Here is an 18,396-nt window from a genome sequence, read left to right on the forward strand (position 1 = left end):
GAAAGAGTGAAGAAACCCCATCAGAAGGAGGCACCGACCTCTGCTGATGTTTTTAGAGGAACCAAGAGGGGATGGGAACAGAATAAGGAGAACTTGTTCTAGAGCTGCTTTTGCTTGTAACTATTAAAAAAAAAAATCACTTTGAAGGCTCTTGGAGTTTCCCGAGTTGCTCTTTGTTAGATAAGATCATTACCTGTGTCCTCTCAAGCTTATAGTGTGTGTGTGTTTTCTTTGCCACATGTACCATATGTGGGATCTTAACTCCCGGACCAGGTATTGAACCCTGATTGGAAGTGTGGAGTCTTAACCACTGGACTGCCAGGGAAGTCCCAAGTTTATAGTGTTTTTGTGAGGAGAAATGATCAGGACATAAGGTTGAGAGGGCTTTACGAACCCACACACGCTGACAGGTCTGAGCACGTGTTTTAATGAAAAGGGAGCAAAGACGATCCAAGCCAAGGGCTCCCTGCCCAGTGCAACGTGACTCTGTCCTCACAGAACAGCTGTGTTAGGAGACCCTTTGTTGCATTATGTCCAAACCCTAGCTGACATCAAGACCGCGGTTACTAAACGCATCCACTTTATGGCAGAAATACTGGATTTGAAGTGGCTTTTCTAAAGGGTTCTCTGTGCTGGAGCTTCTCATATGTAAAAGGAAGCTGCAGCATTCATCCGGTTGCTTCAAGTGCTGCAACTGAAAACAAAGCGCACGTAAAATCACGAGAAGCCTTTAAATCCAGCTGACATACCTGCAGCGGAGCTGTCATCAGTCGAGCCTGTGAAAATACAGAGAAAAAAATGATACTGTACGCAAGGACTTTTATTCAGAAAACTCCTTTAAAGTACTCAAAAATATCCATGTGCAGATCTGTGACGGCTCTGCGCCGTAGTGGACAGAGATGCGCCGATACTACAAGAGGCTGGGCATCTGGACAACAAGTCTGCAGACAGTGTGGCTCGATACGACTTGCCGAGGCCTGACCCTGGGTTTCTGTTTCCTTGCTCTGCACGTAACTATTGCATGATCACCACTGCGGGCAGTTACCAACCCCACCCCGACTGTGACTCCACCCCACTGCGTGCGGACACTGATTCAGGAAATCCCACTGACCAGAGACTGCATTTCTGGTGGATTTGAATTCTCCTTCCCTTCTACCTCTTTCTCTTCTCACCCTCTGCGGCACCCCCGGCCCCAAGCCCCACCATTTTGCCAATGCTAAAGGACTGCCTAAGTGAAAGTGAAAGTTAAGTCGCTCAGTCATGTCCAACTCTTTGCGACCCCATGGACTGTAGCCTACCAGGCTCCTCCGTCCATAGGATTTTTCAGGCAAGAATACTGGAGTGGGTTGCCATTTCCTTTTCCAGGAGATCTTCCCGACCCAGGGATTGAACCCGGGTCTTCTGCATTATAGGCAGACGCTTTACCATCTGAACCACCAGGGAAAGACTAATGGACTGCATGGCTCTTGTTAATTAACAAGAAATAATTTAATCAGATGGTGTCCCAATTACAGGATTAAAAAGTAGCTAGGATTCACTCATACCAGGGACCTGGCAACGGGTTAAAATGTTTGGAAGTTGGTCCTACTTTTGGGTTGTCTCCAAGACAGAAGAGAGAATAAGAGATGAATTGAGTAAGACAGTCACACAAAAGCAAATCAGGTTTTTTAAAATTAATTTAAAATTAAAATTTCTATTTCTTTTATTTGTTTTTTTTTTTTTTTAATCAAACACATTCTGTTCTGGGCAGCTAGGAGTGTAGCACTAAATCCCACTTCTGGGAAAGACTGAAGGCAAAAGGAGAAGAGGGCAGCAGAGGATGAGATGGTTAGACAGCATCACTGACTCAGTGGACACGTTGTTGTTCAGTCGAGAGGTTGGGTTTGACTCTTCAACTCCATGGACTGCAGCATGCCAGGCTTCCCTGTCCTGGAGCTTGCTCAAACTCATGTCCATTGAGTCAGTGATGCCATCCAGTCATCTCATCCTCTGTTGTCCCTTCTTCCCCTGCCTCCATTCTTTCCCAGCACCAGGTGGTGATATAACCCTCTATTTAACCATTGGAGCTTTCTTTAAAACATATGAGTGATCTATGATGACTATTTATTTTTTTGTCACACAGCAGGTGGGATCTTAGTTCCCTAGCTAGGGATCGAACCCGCACCCCTGGCACTGGAAGCATGGAGCCTTAACCACTGGACCCCAAGGGAAGTCCCTCACCACAGCTTTTAGGGTGGGACTTTGAGCATTTTCAGGCTTCCCTCGTGGCTCAGCTGGTAAAGAATCTGCCTGCAGTGCGGGAAACCTGGGTTGAGAAGATGCCCTGGAGAAGGGAAAGGCTACCCACTCCAGTATTCCAGCCTGGAGAATTCCATGGACTGTATAGTCCAAGGGGTCACAAAGAGTCAGACACAACTGAGTGACTTTCACTTCACTTGAGCATTTTACAAACACAACGATTTAAGAGAAAGCAAACTACCTCTTCAGCAAATTGACTTAAAAAGACGGCTTGGAGCCCATGGCTCCAATTACTCCCAAGTCAGCCCCCTTCCCAGAGGCTGCTGGGGTGAGATGCCCCCAGCAAGGTGTGCTGTGTCCCCGGGGGCTCACCTGAGCAGACGACACCCGCGTCCTCGTGGTGCCCGCAGTTGTGGGAGAACCAGCCGCTGTGTGGGCACTGCCACAGCCTGGCCTCACTCCCCGCGCACTGCACGTTGTCCAGGATGATGGGGCCAGTGCCTCCACCGAAGTGGCTCTGCTTCGGGGCCGACAAGGCCTCGCCGCAGCCGAGCTGCCGGCACACGACCCTGGCGTCTGTCAGGTCCCAGCTGTCATCACACACGGTGCCCCAGGTGCCATTGTAGGAGACCTCCACCCGGCCCTCACATCTGTGACTGCCATCCCCCAGCCTCAGGGACTCACCTGGGGACGGGAAAGCAGAGTCTCCTGAGCTGCGGGGCTGTGCCCCATCTCTCTGGAACCTTCTGCCCAAGAGAGGATCTCTGACATTCTCCTATGGGCACCTTTCTGCATATTCAGCTGCTGGACTCTAGAGAGGGAGACCCTATGTCCTGATATGCCAGGAATTGTTTAGCCACTAAGTTGCCTCCAACTCTGTGACCTCATGGACTGCAGCATGCCAGGCTCCTCTACTATCTTGCAGAGCTTGCTCAGATTCATGTCCATTGAGTTGGTGATGCTATCTAACCATCTCATCCTCTGCTACCCCCTTCTCCTTTTGCCTTCAATCTTTCCCAGAATCAGGATCTTTCCCAATCAGTTGGCTCTTCACATCAGGTGGCCAAAGTATTGGAGCTTCCACTTCTGCATCAGTCCTTCCAGTGAATATTCAGGACTGATCTCCTTTAGGATGGACTGGTTGGATCTCCTTGCAGTCCAAGGGACTTTCAAGCATCTTCTCCAACACCACAATTCAAAAGCATCAACTCCTGTGCACTCAGCCTTCAACCAACTCTCACATCCGAACATGAATACTGGAAAAACCATTGCTTTGTCTCTATGGATGGACCTTTGTTGGCAAAGTAATGTCTCTGCTTCTTAATAGGCTGTCTAGGTTTGTCATAGCTTCCTGGTTTATGACTGGGGTAGGTCAATTAGTGCCTGTTGAATCTGCCTGCAATGCGGGAGACCTGGGTTGGATCCCTGGGTGGGGAAGATCCCCTGGGGAAGGAAATGGCAACCCACTCTGGTATTCTTGCCAGGAGAATCCCATGGACAGAGGAGCCTGGTGGGCTACAGTCCATGGGGTCACAAAGAGTCAGACACGACTGAGTGACTAACACTACTACTGCAATTATTTCGGAGACCCTTTTATATTCTCCAGAGTCCCCTGACTGAGGGATAAGTTGCACAGTCACCCTAAGTATTATCCACTGACAGCTCTGTAATGGTCTTCCTATCTTGTATGGGAAGTATTCTGGATGGTTTCTGCATTGAACTCATCTGGAAGCAGGTGGGCTGACAGTTGTAGTTTGGGATGGTTTTGTTCCAGAAGGATCTGCTCTACTGAGCTTCTGCTTCCTTTGGAGAAGGAGGAGACTGTTGTCATGGGCCCTCCCTCAACACAACGGCCATGGCAAGACGTGAGACTCGGCTCTCTACTTCTTTAGGGGGACGTCTTGGTGGAGGAAGACGACAGTGCGGGGCAGAGCCAGGGGCAGGGGTGGGCTGGCGGCTGTCAGTGTCAGAGTGATGTCACTCAGATGTCAGTAATGCGGGCGGGACCCACAGGTCAGATTTACAAAAGCATCTCCTCTCTTAAAGGGAAAGGGTGCACATTAGACCTGACCTCCCTCTGAAGGCCGCGTTAGGATACCCACCGCTCTCCCTTTCGTCCTGCCGGATGGCACTGTACAGGGCGTAGAACCCCGTGTTGGTGATCCTGGCATTGCTCCTGAACACCGCGGTCAGGATGTTTGAAGAAGAGTGGAATGTGAGCTCAGTTCCAGCACAGAATCTGCCCAAGGAGAGCGAGGCAACCTGCTGTCCATCAAACACCTCGATGAAGTCGTAAGGGCACCCGTAGACGTCCTCTAATCTGAGGAGGTGAAGGCAGAGTTAAGCTCCCTAGGGCAATCTGCCGCAATGTTATGCATAAAGTCAAATATTGCTTCACACCCAGCCAGGAACTGCAGTCACCCCTGCATCTCCTTCCAGCCACACATCTCCCTCATGGACTTGACCCCTCTGATGCTGCCTGGGTCTACCCTTTTGTCCCGCTCTCTGTTGGGACTGGTCCAGTTCAGTCAGCCTCTTGTCTGTCCTGGTCTATTTCAGCTCCCCCCATCAAGGGGATGAACTGATGAATGAATAAACTGAGGCTATTTAATATGCAAAAGAAAAGTTTTAGTAGGGACAGGATAGAAATTCTCGGAAGGAAGATCTGTTGTGTATAACACCAGGCAGAAGAATAAAGGTCAGAAAAGGTAATGACGATGAACAGACTGGGGCTCAGCCAGAGGAAGAGGCTGTGTCCCAAACAGAGCTGGCTGAGAGTGGAGGGGTGGGGTCCTCATGTGTGGGTCACCCCAGGTGAGGCTCCCTCCATGATGGCGCCAGGGAAGCTCATGGGGTCTTCTCCAACTGCACGGGAAGTTGAGCTCAGTGATTAAAACTCCTTAAGTGACACTGGAGCCTATTATACAGAGTGAAGTAAGTCAGAAAGAAAAACACCAATACAGTATATTAACGCATATATATGGAATTTAGAAAGATGGTAACAATTGGACTTATAAAGAAAGCTAAGCTCTGAAGAATTGGTGCTTTTGAACTGTGGTGTTGGAGAACACTCTTAAGAGTCCCTTGGACAGCAAGGAGATCCAACCAGTCCATCCTAAAGGAGATCAGTCCTGGGTGTTCTTTGGAAGGACTGATGCTGAAGCTGAAACTCCAATACTTTGGCCACCTGATGTGAAGAACTGACTCATTTGAAAAGACCCTGATGCTGGGAAAGATTGAAGGTGGGAGGAGAAGGGGATGACAGAGGATGAGATGGTTCGATGGCATCACCAACTCAGTGGACATGAGTTTGATTAAACTCTGGGAGTTGGTGATGGACAGGGGGGCCTGGCGTGCTGCAGTCCATGGGGTCAAAAAGAGTCGGACATGACTGAGTGACTGAACTGAACTGAATGATGACCTTTTGTGAGACAGCAAAAGAGACACAGATATAAAGAATAGAGTTTCGGACTCTATGGGAGAAGGTGACGGTGGGATGGTTTGAGAGAATAGCACTGAAACATGTATATTATCATATGTGAAATAGATTACCAGTCCAAGTTCGATGCATAAAACAGGGCACTCAAAGCTGGTGCACTGGGACAACCCAGAAGGATGGGATGGGGAAGGAGGTGGGAGGGGGTTCGGGATGGGGGACCCACATACACCTGAGGCTGATTCATGTCAATGTATGACAAAAGCCACCACAATATTGTAAAGTAATTAGCCTCCAATTAAAATAAATAAATTAATTTTAAAAATAAATAAAATGCAATCTGAAAAAAAAAAATAAATTTTTTTAAAAACTCCTTAAGCTCAGATGACCAGACCAGTTTTCACCTAATATGTGAAAGGATTTGTTAGATGGTGCTGTAGGCACAAGGTTTGTGTCCCCTCAAAATTGATCTGTTGAAACTTAACCCTCAATAGTAATAGTCTTAGGAGGTGGGGCCTTTGGGAAGTGACTAGGTTGTTAGGGCAGAGCCCTCAAGACAGGATTAGTGCCCTTAGAAAGAGGCTGAGAAAGCTCCTGGTCCCCTCACTCACGTGAGGTCATAGTGAAAAACAGCCATCTGTGAGCCTGGGAGCAGGTCCTCACTAGACACTGAATCAGCTGGTATACTTATCTTGGAGTTGCCAGCCTGCAGAACTGTCAGAAATAAACTTCCATTGTTATTAAGACACCAAGTCTATTATATTTTTGTTCGTCACATCATGTCATCTAGTTACTCAATGGTGTCCAATTTATGCAACTTCATGGTCTGCCAGGCTCCTCTGTCCGTGGAATTCTCCAGGCAAGAATACTAGAGTGGGTAGCCTTTCCCTTCTCCAGGGGATCTTCCTGACCTAGGAATTGAACTTGGGTCTCCCACATTGCAGGCAGATTCTTTACTATCTGAGCACCAGGGAAGCCCAAAAGATAGTCAGGTCCCACAGAGATTTGAACTTGGATCACTGGATTCAAAGTCCAGAGTGCTAACCATTACACCATGGGGCCACTACAGGAAATAAACTTCTGCTGTTTATTAAGATACCTATTTACTAAATTTTTGTTTAGCAGCTAATGACTCAGGCACCTGGAAAGGCAACCTCTTGGGGAAAGCATGGATTCAAATCCAATCCAGCCCTTGAAGCAGAAAAAGACACAACTGCTTACTTCAGGCTGGGGATCGTCAGCTCTACGCGGAACTTCTTGGCCAGGTGGATCACCCAGACACACTCCACGTCAGTGGGGTAGTTGGTTGGGTACCGGGGACTGGAGAAGGATCCGGACAGACTTGAAATGATGCCCCCACAGGAGCTACTTCCTCCTGTGAAAACGGGATGAAGAGACCCGTGGCTGGAGTCTTCAGACAGGTACCTTACCTTTTCCCAGGTATAGACTCCAGAGTCCCACCAAGCTCAAGAGTGAATCACAAAATGGGAAGGGATTATGCTAGTGTAGACATAGCTGTGGCTTGGCTGGAGTGTGGTCGTACACCCAAGGAGGGGGTGAGGGTGGCAGAAAGATGTGTGATGGGTAGGAAGGACCCTGAGATTGTAGGTGAGGCTGGAAATGGATTGGACATATATATGGCAGCTGTGGGGTGTCAGGGACACATCATTGATCCTGTCCCAGCTTCCTGTCATGCAAATCAGCTCAACTGAGATGTCGACAATCCACCCATTTGGGAGGGCTCCATCCCTCACTTCCTCTCCCTTCATGCAGCCAGGACAGCGGATGTCTATTCTACTCTTATGAATTATCACCACAATTATAAACCATAAAAGTAGAAGAAATGGTTGGATGGCATCACTGACTCAATGAACATGAGTCTGAGCAAACTCCAGGGGATAGTGAAGGACAGGGAAGCCTGGCGTGCTGCAGTCCATTGGATCGGAAAGAGTCAGACACGACTTAGCGACTGAACAACGACAATCATCATTCTATCCTTTACGGGTTATACTTTCAATGCAAGAAGAGTTACCTGGTGGGACAGGCGCTTGGGGAACAGCAGCTGCAAAAATTAAAACCAAAGAAAATCAGGAAAGAGCTTCGTCCGATGACATCACCTTCTACTTAAGTGCAAATGAATGAAGCTGCTACTAGTCTTAATACATGGTATGGACACACTCATTCCTCTTTGCTCCCCAACCTGAGATGTAGCTTCTCCCCTTCTTTTGGCGATTTACCATGAAATCACAGACAATGCAGTCATGTGATTTGTTTTCTCTTCTGCGCTGGGTCTACCAACTCAAGGGCTGTCCTGAGAGTGACCAGTCATGAGGCATCACCCACTGTCACAGCACCAGGCTCGTGAGCATGCTGCTGTCCCTGCAGACATTTATCAGGTGCCAAAATGCTGAGGGACCAAACCTGGGAAGCTGAGAGCCATGGTGAGGAAAGGCAGGTTGGACAAGGAGTCCAAGGAAGTAAGACGGGCCCCTTCCACGGGCCCACCTCTGCAACCCACCCCAGAAGGGTGGCTTACCAGGGAGGGTGACTTGCACCTGGGATGCCCTGGGGACCTGAACTGGAGGAAAAGAGGCCTCCACCAAGTGTCCTTCCACATATGCCATAGCGATGCCAGCCCAGGATTGGGGCAGCTGCTGGCCACCTTGCCTGGCCCCCAAACACTGTGAGGTGCACCTCTGACCTTCCCCAACCCAGGCTCTCACGGAGGGCAGAGGGTGCCCGCAGTCGCTGGGTAAGGCTGAGAGGAGGCTGGATGGGGCCCAGGGTGCCAGTGATCAGGGAAGCTGGCAGCTAAGAACTTGTTCTGCAGAGGCTGGTTGGTGCCAGATGCTCTGATACAGCTGCAATCTGCAGTGTGTGGGGGGGTGCGGATCACATGGACTTTGAGTAGGTTACCTGAAGAAGGTGTACCATCCTCTATCCCTGTTATGCTGGGTAAGCCAGGAGGCTCCCAGAGGAGCCCCAGCTGTTTTTGCTTCTCGTCCCCAATCTGCTCTTGACCCACCGGGAGAGTTTGACATTTAGTGCATCTTTGTTTACCTGCACACTTTCATTCTCTTACTCATATTCTTGAGAGGTAGACCTTCCCACCTCCTCCCCTCCAGATCAACCCTCTGCTTGGCCACTGCGATGGACCATCTCTTTCCGTCCCTCCTGCCCCTCCCTGATCCGCTGTCCAGAGAGAGTGTCGGATGCTATTTCATTTGGGCAACATGACTCTCAGCTTCTCGTCCAAGCCGCTGGCTCTCAGCCTTGGCCACACACTGGAATTACACAGGAAGTTTTAAATATCATTGATGACTGGGTGTGACCCAGAGGTTCTAATGTGACTGGTCTGGCATGCAGCTTGAGTATCATAAAATGTTAAAGCTCCCTGGGTGATTCCAGTGTCTAGGTCACTGTCCACCTGTGTCTGGATGCTGAAAGAGCTTGTGCATGTTAGTTGCTCAGTCGTGTCTGATTCTTTGAGACCTCAAGGACTGTAGCCCCCCAGGCTCCTCTCTCCATGGAATTCTCCAGGCAAGAATACTGGAGTGGGTTGCCATTCCCTTCTCCAGGGGATCTTCCAGATCCAGGGATTGAACCTGGATCTCCCTGAAAGAGGTTAGATTTCTTATCTACTTTGCAGAGATATTGGAAATGTAGGGTTAGACATACCTGGGGGTGCAGGTGTCACGTCTGGAGCCCAGTCCCCTGCATCTGCATGCATTAAAAAAAGATAGTTAAATTATATCAGGACAAGCAGTGGTTTTCCAGTGTGGGCAGGTCCCAAGCAGGCAGGCTTCCTGTTACACAAGCAAGAAAGGGCATGTTTAGTAAACAGCTCCAGACCTGAGAGGAGCTGCAGAAAACACGACCTGACAATTATGTGGCCCTGCATGTGTGTTCCCAAGAGAGCCCAGCTCTCGGCATTCTCTGTCAGCCTGGCTGAAGGGACACCTTCTGCCAGGGCACCAGCCCTGCTCTGTGCACACCTTCCACCATCCCATAGCTGCTGAAAGATCGGAAAAAACCTGCCCCTGGAGGAGAGGGAGCGGTATCTGAGCAGACGACGCCAGCATCCTCATGGTGACCACAGCTGTGGTCTGACCAGCCGGAACCGGGGCACTGGCCAAGGTGGCTGTCATTCCCCGAACGCTGGAAGCTGTCCAGGAGGATGTCTCCAGAGCCCGGGCCGAAGTGGGCCTTTCCCAGGGCAGCGATGGCCCAACCACACCCCAGCTGCCAGCACATGACCCCGGCTTCTTTCAGGTCCCGTAGGTCGTCACACACGGTGCCCCAGGCTCCCTGGTGCAGGATTTCCACGCGTCCAGAGCACTGTCCAGAACCGCCCACCAGCCACAGTTCTGGCTCATCTTCTAAACTTTGAGTTTAGGTAGTTTTAAATAGGAAGGATTTCTAGCTCCTATATTTGCAGCTAAGTCAAATAAATGCAAGAATGAAGCCTTATTAAGGCTGTCTTGAGTCTGTAATACATGAGACAGAGGTGGGTTTAGATTCCAGCTCTCCTGCTCCCTCGTTGTGTAACCTTTGATAAATTATCTCCCTGGGCCTCAGTTTCCTCATCTGTAAAATGGGATGCCAAGTCAACAACAGCATGCACATGAAGCACAGCCCTCAGCCCCGATACACCTTGGGTCCTGCAGATCTTGCCATGTGGTTCTCCGGGTCACAAAGTTGGGTTCCTGGGGCAATGGGTTCCTGGCTGCTTCTCTGGGCATATCCTGGACAAGTGTTTGGATAAGTGTAGATTTAATCCCCTGAAGGCACCTGGCCACAAGGGTGTCTATGACTCCATAAAGCCCAAAGGGACCTGCTGTTTTGGGGCTGACAGGCTACGGCCAGCTGGAATCACGTGCAGTCCCCTGGAGACACCTGGGGACATTCTTCCCTTACTGTGCTCACAGGCTCTGCCTTCTTTCAGTTTCTTGGACATGTCCAACTCTTTCCTCCCTGAGAGCCCGTGCATTGCTCTTCTCTCCGCCTGGAATGCCCCTGTATGGTCACTCCTCACATATGGCCTCCTTAGCAAGGCCAGCCATCCCCTTTCAGTCCACAGCAGCAGCTCCTCCATCCCACGTGGCTCTGTGTTCCCAACCTTGTCACCACCCTCACATCATCTTGTTTATCTGCTTGTTTGTTGTGTCTTGATCCTCCCCCACTCACCCATACCCGCCCTACCGTAAACTGCAGGGGGGAGGGCACTGTACTGTTGGCTGCGTCCCCAGAACTTCTACCCGGGGCTGGCACATAGAAGGACCTTAGTGAATATTATTGGATGAATAAATGATGACCCTGAGTCAATGAATGGTCTGGACTTCAACTCCTGGACTTTACTTAGCCTCCCCAGGGCAAGATCTCACACATGACTTTGGAAAGTCAAATATTTAAGGAATTCCCTCATTCAGAAACACCCTTCCCCCCCACCAGCCTCAAAATACTAACTGGAAGTTTCTACCTGAATTCCTAGTGACCTGAGTTACTGTGGCCCCACAACTGGCAGGTAAGTATTTTTTTTTTTTTTTTGGTGCAAACTGGACCTGGCTCTGGAATGATGAGCCATAAGGTCTGTCCATTAAGGAGTCCCCAAGCCTCTTATGTGGTGAGTCTAGGGTTCAAAGGAGGCAAAGTGAGCCAGCTGGTGGAGGGAGGAGAATTCTTGAAAGTCTGACTTTTACCTTTCAGCACGCTGGACAGTACCAGGTCCCGGTGGAGGGCTGTGACGAGGCAGCCCTGGAGAGCTGCCTGCCCATTCACATACAGGCTGCACATGTGTTCAGTAGCTCAGTCGTGGCTGACTCTTTGCGACCCCATGGGCTGTAGCCCTCCAGGCTCCTCTGTCCATGGAATTTTCCAGGCAAGAATACTGGAGTGGGTTGCCATTTCCTCCTCCAGGGAATCTTCCCGACTCAGGGATGGAATCTGCATCTCCTGCATCGGCAGGTAGGTTCTTTACCACTAGCGCCACCTGGGAAGCCCATCACTGCTTTATTTCAATTGCCCACGAGGCCCTCTTAGTGGAAAAAGCTAGCAGTGATACAGCAGGGCCTTTCTGGCTAATTGTAAGGGAGGTTTTAAAACTGAAGCCATGCTTCTGCTAATAGGAGGATCCCTTAAATTAGAAAACTATTCTGTTTTTTTTTTTTCAAGGCCAAAAGCCTACTTGAAGCTTCCTACCTGACTCTCTTCTGCCCTGGGGAATCGCATTGAACAGAGCATAAAAGCCAGTGTTGGTGATTATGGAATCACTTCGGAACACCACAGTCAGGATGTCAGAGGAGGAGAAAAACATCACAGCTGCTGAGGCACAGAACTTCCCCATGGAGAGCGAGGCGATCCTGGGGCCGTCGAAGATTTCGACTGAGTCATACGGGCATCCGAGGATATCTTCCAGTCTAGGGGAATCATAGCAGAGGCTTAGCTGCTGGTTAGGGCTTCCTAGATTTTTTTTTTTTTAATTGCTTACTTAGGCTTATTTTTATTTATTTATTTTTTGGTTGGGCTATGTGACATGCTGGATCTCAGTTCCCCCAATCAGGGATCAAATCTGTGCCCCCTGCCATGGAAGCAGATTCTTAACCACTGGACCACCAGGGAAGTCCCAGGGCTTCCTAGATCTTAAAGCTTGAAAATTATGATGCGCTCAGAATTAACTATTTGGATTATACTTTGAATTGCATAGTAATACACAAAATATCAATCAACCTTTTCAGATGCCTTATTAGCAAAACACCTTTTATCTCTTTCTGAAGAATGTGTGAGGTTTATGGCCACAGCTCAGTAATAGAAACTCAGAAATCATACTGATTTTAGCCAATCACAACTCACATGAAACCTCGGGAGAAGCAAATGTACACTGCACATAAAATCTTAACAATAAAGTCACCCCAAATGATCAACATGTAACTGACATCAAAACCCAATTTTCCTACCTCTGTATTTCACAACATTCTTCATACCCAAATTCTTGGGGAGAAAAAGCTTGATTTTGAAATAAAAACAATGTCAGCATGTGGAACAGTATTTGCACTTTGGTAATTATTCACAGGGATGTGTATGAGGGCTGCTTGGTTGTTGTTGTCGTTTTTGGCCATGCCACATGGCATGTGGGATCTTATAGTTCCCCAGCCAGGGGTCGAACCTGGGCCCCCTGCACTGGGAGCACGGAGTCTTAACCAAGTCCCCAGGGCTGATTTTGAGGAAGAAATGGATAACTGATAACATGATAGGTTTTAGAGGTGTGGGTTCAAGGTCCTCACCTCATTGTGGGCTGTGTCCTTAGGGTTTCAATTGACAAAGATTATACTCTTCTAGAATATTCTTTGGGATAGGGTGTGTCTGACTCCATGGGCTGAGAACGATGCAGTGATGCTAACGGGGGATTTTCATGTCACGTTATTGCTGTGTTTGTTGCAGGTGTGTGTCATAGTCAACAAGGAGAAGGGCTTTGTACAGACTCTCCTTACAACACTGTATACTGGTGACGAGCTGGGCCTTTGACATCCAGTGGACCTAGAAGGTTGGCCTTTGGTGAGTAACCTCTCTGAGTCTCAGTTTCTTAGTCTTTAACTGGGGTGATAAGGACATCTTTATTAGGGCTATAGTGACACTGTAATGTGACAAAGTGCCGGGAGCCGTTATGGGGGTTCCCGCCCGTGACGAGGCCATGAAGAAAATACCGGGCAGGCAAGGCCGTCTGGGATCCCATCCATGACAAGGTCATGAGGAAACAACCTGACAGGCAAGGCGGTCTAGGATAAGGGACCCTCCAGGTTGGCCTCAGCCTCTACCCCACCCTGTATCCTCCCCCCTTTTCTGTTGTTGTTCTTGTTTGCCCTGCTGCGGCTTCTTGTGTTGCCTGCTGAGAGCTCTCCTGCTCCTCTTTCACTGAATAAAGACCAACTTAAAACCCTAATTAATAAATCTCCTGGACGCTGGTACCCTATGAAGGGGCCAGGGATGAAGGAAATGCTTCATTTCAAACCCTTTTGCTGGCATTCTGGCTTGTGTGATAAATGTGTGCTCTCATTGCACAACACGCTCATGATTGTTCTAAACATCCTAAGCACAGAACGCTAAAAGAAACTATTAAGCATAGGCCCCTCCGCGGGGTGAGAAAAGCTCCACAAATATGATAGCCACAAATGTGCCTAATAGAAAATACTTTAGAGAGAGATTAGCTGGCGACTTCTTGCAGGTAGTTAACTTTTAAGACTAAGAGCCTGTTTTGTGCTATACCTGCTGTTTTTGCAGTCCTTCGCATTTCTGTTCTATAAAAATGTAATCCTATCTAGTTCCCATAGAGATGATGCCTATTAGAAAGAAAATAGATTAATTATAATAAAAACAGGGTTGGCTACTGAAGTTGCTTAAGTCACACCAGGTGCAAGCCATAAAATGTTAGCAGGCCTGAAGGCCAAATGATAAGAAAGACTCTTGTGAACGAAAGTATGTGGGTGACATCCTGTTTCTGTTGAAGGTCAAGTTGCTGTAATGTTTTGAGATGCCCTGTGTGTAAGCAACATGCACTTCCCCCAAAAGATGTTGTTAAGGGTATAAAGGGGCCGTGCAAAAATAAACTCCAGACTCAGCCCCAGGCTTTGTCTGTCTCTCTCTCATTCGCCGACGCTGTTCATCCTGAGGGTTCCCCTGGATCCTGCTGGGGCTGGACCCCGGCAACAAAGCATACGGAACACAAAGTGCAGAGCCTGAGCACACTAAAAGTGTCTGTTTTTATTTTATGAACTGATAAGAAAAGAATGACTACCATGACGCAATGACTACCATCTCATTTCATTTTAAGGGAACATATAGAGAATGCAGGGCTCATGGCTGGAGTAGTCGCCTAATGCATGTGTAGGTAAAGCCTCTTACTGCTTGCTTAAAACTCAGATTAAAGAAAAAGAAAGTCTAAGAGGATGAATATTGGTACCCAGTGTACAATGAGGGCAAAGCTGAAAAAGACAATTTTTTTAAATAAATAAAAAAAGAACCCTTATAGTAATGTTAAGTCAAATAAGTGAATTAAACCATTTACTGAATTTTTCAAGGCAATATTCTTATTTAGGTAGACTCTTCTTTTAAAGGGGGCTTCCCAGGTGGTGCCAGTGATAAAGAACCTGCCTGCCAATGCTGGAGACCTAAGAGACACGGGTTTGATCCCTGGGTTGAGAAGATCCCCTGGAGGAGGGTATGGCAACCCATTCCAGTATCCTTGCCTGGAGAATCCCATGGACAAAGAAGCCTGGTGGGCTATAGTCCATGGGGTCACAAAGAGGCAGACGCAACTGAAGTGACGAAGCATGCACACACTTCTTTTAAAGAGTTGTTTTCTTACTTCAGAGTTGGAATCATGAGTTCTATGCGGAACTTCTTATCCACGTGGATCTCCCACACACACTGGATGTCTGTTGGGTAGTTTTCTGGATACAGCGGACTGGAAAATGAGCCAGAGAGACTAGAAATGACCCCTCCACAAGAGCTCCTTTCTCCTGAAACAGCAGGAAAAAGGATGTCAGGACATGTCTCCATGGCGGCACTTATGTCTTCCCACTAAGGACCTGGGGTAGTCAGGCTGCAGTCTGAATTGACAGATCTGTAGCCTAAGCATCTTCCGGGAAGGAGAGCCTATTCAGTCTAATTGGGATGGGGAGAAGGAAATGGCAACCCACTCCAGTGTTCTTGCCTGGAGAATCCCAGGGACAGAAGGGCCTGGTGGGCTGCCGTCTATGGGGTCGCACAGAGTCGGACACGACTGAAGCGACTTAGCAGCAGCAGCAGCAGAACGCACTGATATAAGAGCTCCCTGCCCTCCTCCCTCTGTCGTCCAATGGGGAAAATGTTATCTCTGTCCTGTTGACTCTTTCGAAAGTGGAAGGTCTCACTTGCTGGGAGACAGGTGGAGCTGACTGGCTTGAGGGTTTGGGAAAAAGAGGCAGAGACAGAGATGGAGCTGTACGTGGTGGGGAAGGGGTGACTTTGAGGAGCTGAGGGTCTGAGGAACTGAAGACAAAGGGGGTGGTGTGGACTATTCTGGGAGGGTGTGACTGGGACCTCCCTTTAACTACCTTTTCACCACTTTTTCTGGGTAGGTTGTCTTTCCTTCAGCTCCATATCCATTGAGACTGGTGCTTATAGGTTTTGGACTTTCAAGAATTAAACAAGTGAAATCTAACTCTTCCATTCTGCTTGTCATATTATATAACTATATACACACACAAACATATAAATTTGAAACAGCACACCACACAAAAAAAGCAGAAAACTTCGAATCATCAAATTATTTTGGAGGAAATCTGAAAGCATAACATTTTATTGACCTTGTACCCAAATTATGAAGATGCTGAACTTTCTTCTTTCTCCCCTGAATACCTTATAATCCTCCCAAAATCTCACAGATTCCTGGTCTTTCCTGCAATGGAGGGTGGGAAGTGGTAAGGGACATAGCCAGCCCAGGGAGCTAGTGTGGACTGCTGTTTGTAGGTTACAAACGTCAGACTGACTCTGAAACCCCTGGGACTGGGTTTCCCGAAGCCTCTACACACTACTTTGCCAACAAAGGTCCGTCTAGTCAAGGCTATGGTTTTTCCAGTGGTCATGTATGGATGTGAGAGTTGGACCATAAAGAAAGCTGAGCGCAGAAGAATTGATGCTTTTGAACTGGGGTGTTGGAGAAGACTCTTGAGAGTCCCTTGGACTGCAAGGAGATCCAACCAGTCCATCCTAAAGGAAATCAGTCCTGACTATTCATTGGAAGGACTGATGCTGAAGCTGAAACTCCAATACTCTGGCCACCTGATGCGAAGAGATGACTCATTTGAAAAGACACTGATGCTGGGAAAGATTGAGGGCAGGAGGAGAAGGAGACGTCAGAGGATGAGATGGTTGGATTGCATCACTGACTCAATGGACATGAGTTCGAGTAAACTCCGGGAGTTGGTGATGGACAGGGAGGCCTGGCGTGCTGCAGTCCATGGGGTCGCAAAGAGTCGGACGCAACTGAGCGACTGAACTGAACTGAACTGAACTGAACTACACATGGCAGGCGGTGATGGGCTGGTACCTGTTGCGGGCTCCTATTACAGGACTGTGCCCATAGGAAGCAGGCTGAGAATGGGCAGATGGGCTGAGCCACATTTTCCTCGAGTTCCTCGTCACCCTCCTGTCTATTCTGATCTGGGCAGATCCACACGCCCCTTCCCAGCTGCTGCTTTAGTTAAAAAGTCAGCATTTCCAGGCATCAGCGGTACTAACGCCACGCCCCTCAGCGCGGTGGGGGCGGGGCGTGTGAGGACAGAGGGGTCCTGGGCTGAGTCCTGGCCGCCCCACTTTCTCCTGGGAGGGGCTGCGGCGGGTGTAGCTTGGGCAGCAGAGGCAGCCCCTCACCCACACTAAGCCAGCCTTTGTGCCCCGTCCTGGGCACACCGCCTAGCATTTCCTCTGGTGGTTCTTTTGGAATAGAGTTACCATGTCAGTTTAAAACAAGCGGCTACCTGTTACATGATCCTGAGACGCTGTGGAAAGACCTAGAAGGGATAAAAAAAAGGGAGATAATGCTGACATCAAGAGAATTAGTCTCATCTACAAGTTAGCAAAATGTAAAGGGTTTCCTCAGAAATGTCCATGTACATAGGGCAAATGGAGAAGAGTGTGAAGGTGCTGACCGAATGTTCTCTACGGTCCTGGGGCAGGCTAAAGAAGGCTACAGGTTCTGGTCAAGGGGTGGGTCTGGTCCCCTCCCTGGAGCCTGGGTGGGCTCTGTGGAAGCTCAGGCCAGCAGAGTATGGCAGAAGCTGTGTCATAAGAAAGACTGGCAGCTTCCACTTCCTGTCTCTGGGTGCTCGTGGCACCCTGAGCCACCCCGAGCCACTCTGTAAGAAGTCTGATTCCCCTGCTGGAGAGGCCCTGTAAAGAGGCCCTGAGACCACCTGGAGAAGAAGCAGGCCCTTGGCTGAGCCCCCCTGGGGTCAGTTCAGGACCCCGGGCGTGAGAGTGCATCTGTCCTGGACTCTCCAGAGCAGCCACTGGGTGACCCTGCTCTATGCTATGTGGAGCAGAAGACTCTCCCAGCCAAGCCCTGCTCCAGTTCCTGACCCACCAAACCATGGCCTATAATTCAGTAGTTGTTGCTTTAAACCACTGCATTTTAGAGCAGGAGAGGAGCAGGATGGCTCCTTTCATGCAATATGGTGGCGATGGTTTAGATGCTAAGTCGTGTCTGACTCTTGCAAGCCCATGGACCGTAGTCCACCAGGCTCCTCTATCCATGGGATCTTCCAGGCAAGAATACTGGAGTGGGTTGCCATTTCCTACTCCAGGGGACCTTCCCGACCTAGGGATTGAACCCAAGTCTCCTGTACTGCAAGTGGATTCTTTACCACTGAGCCATCATTCATGCAATATGGTCTTTCCCATTTCCCCATCATCCATGTAATTTTCAGTTTAGCTGAATTATATAAATGGGAAAACTACAGATGAGGCTTTATTTGAATACCCACTGCCCTTGACCCCAGCGCTGGCCCTTTAACTTTAGATGACCTTCCTCCTCTCACTCACAACCCCAACACACAAAGCTGGTCTCCCCCAGGAATACACAGAACACATTCAGGTCTTCTTCAGGCAGATGACCAAGTCAGATGCTCCTGCTAATGACTTGTGCCCTGTGGTGTTGTCTGAGGGTGTGTGCGGACAGGATTCAAAGG

The 18,396-nt window shown here is 48.9% G+C and overlaps 1 protein-coding gene across 1 annotated transcript in view; it reads right to left on the reverse strand.

The window, feature by feature from the left end:
* LOC122446765 (deleted in malignant brain tumors 1 protein-like) overlaps positions 1-18,396 on the reverse strand; it is a 76,090-nt gene that overhangs the window by 35,321 nt on the left and 22,373 nt on the right. Inside the window, exons 15-19 of the mRNA XM_043477270.1 lie at positions 17,188-17,220; positions 15,033-15,186; positions 11,859-12,090; positions 9,709-10,012; positions 2,611-2,970 (exon numbers count right to left, since the gene is read on the reverse strand). Of these exons, the coding sequence (XP_043333205.1) occupies positions 2,611-2,970; positions 9,709-10,012; positions 11,859-12,090; positions 15,033-15,186; positions 17,188-17,220 (1,083 nt within the window). The remainder of the gene's footprint in view (positions 1-2,610; positions 2,971-9,708; positions 10,013-11,858; positions 12,091-15,032; positions 15,187-17,187; positions 17,221-18,396) is intronic.

The sequence above is a fragment of the Cervus canadensis genome, chromosome 8 (genome assembly GCF_019320065.1).
Source record: "Cervus canadensis isolate Bull #8, Minnesota chromosome 8, ASM1932006v1, whole genome shotgun sequence".
Classification (NCBI taxonomy): Eukaryota; Metazoa; Chordata; class Mammalia; order Artiodactyla; family Cervidae; genus Cervus; species Cervus canadensis.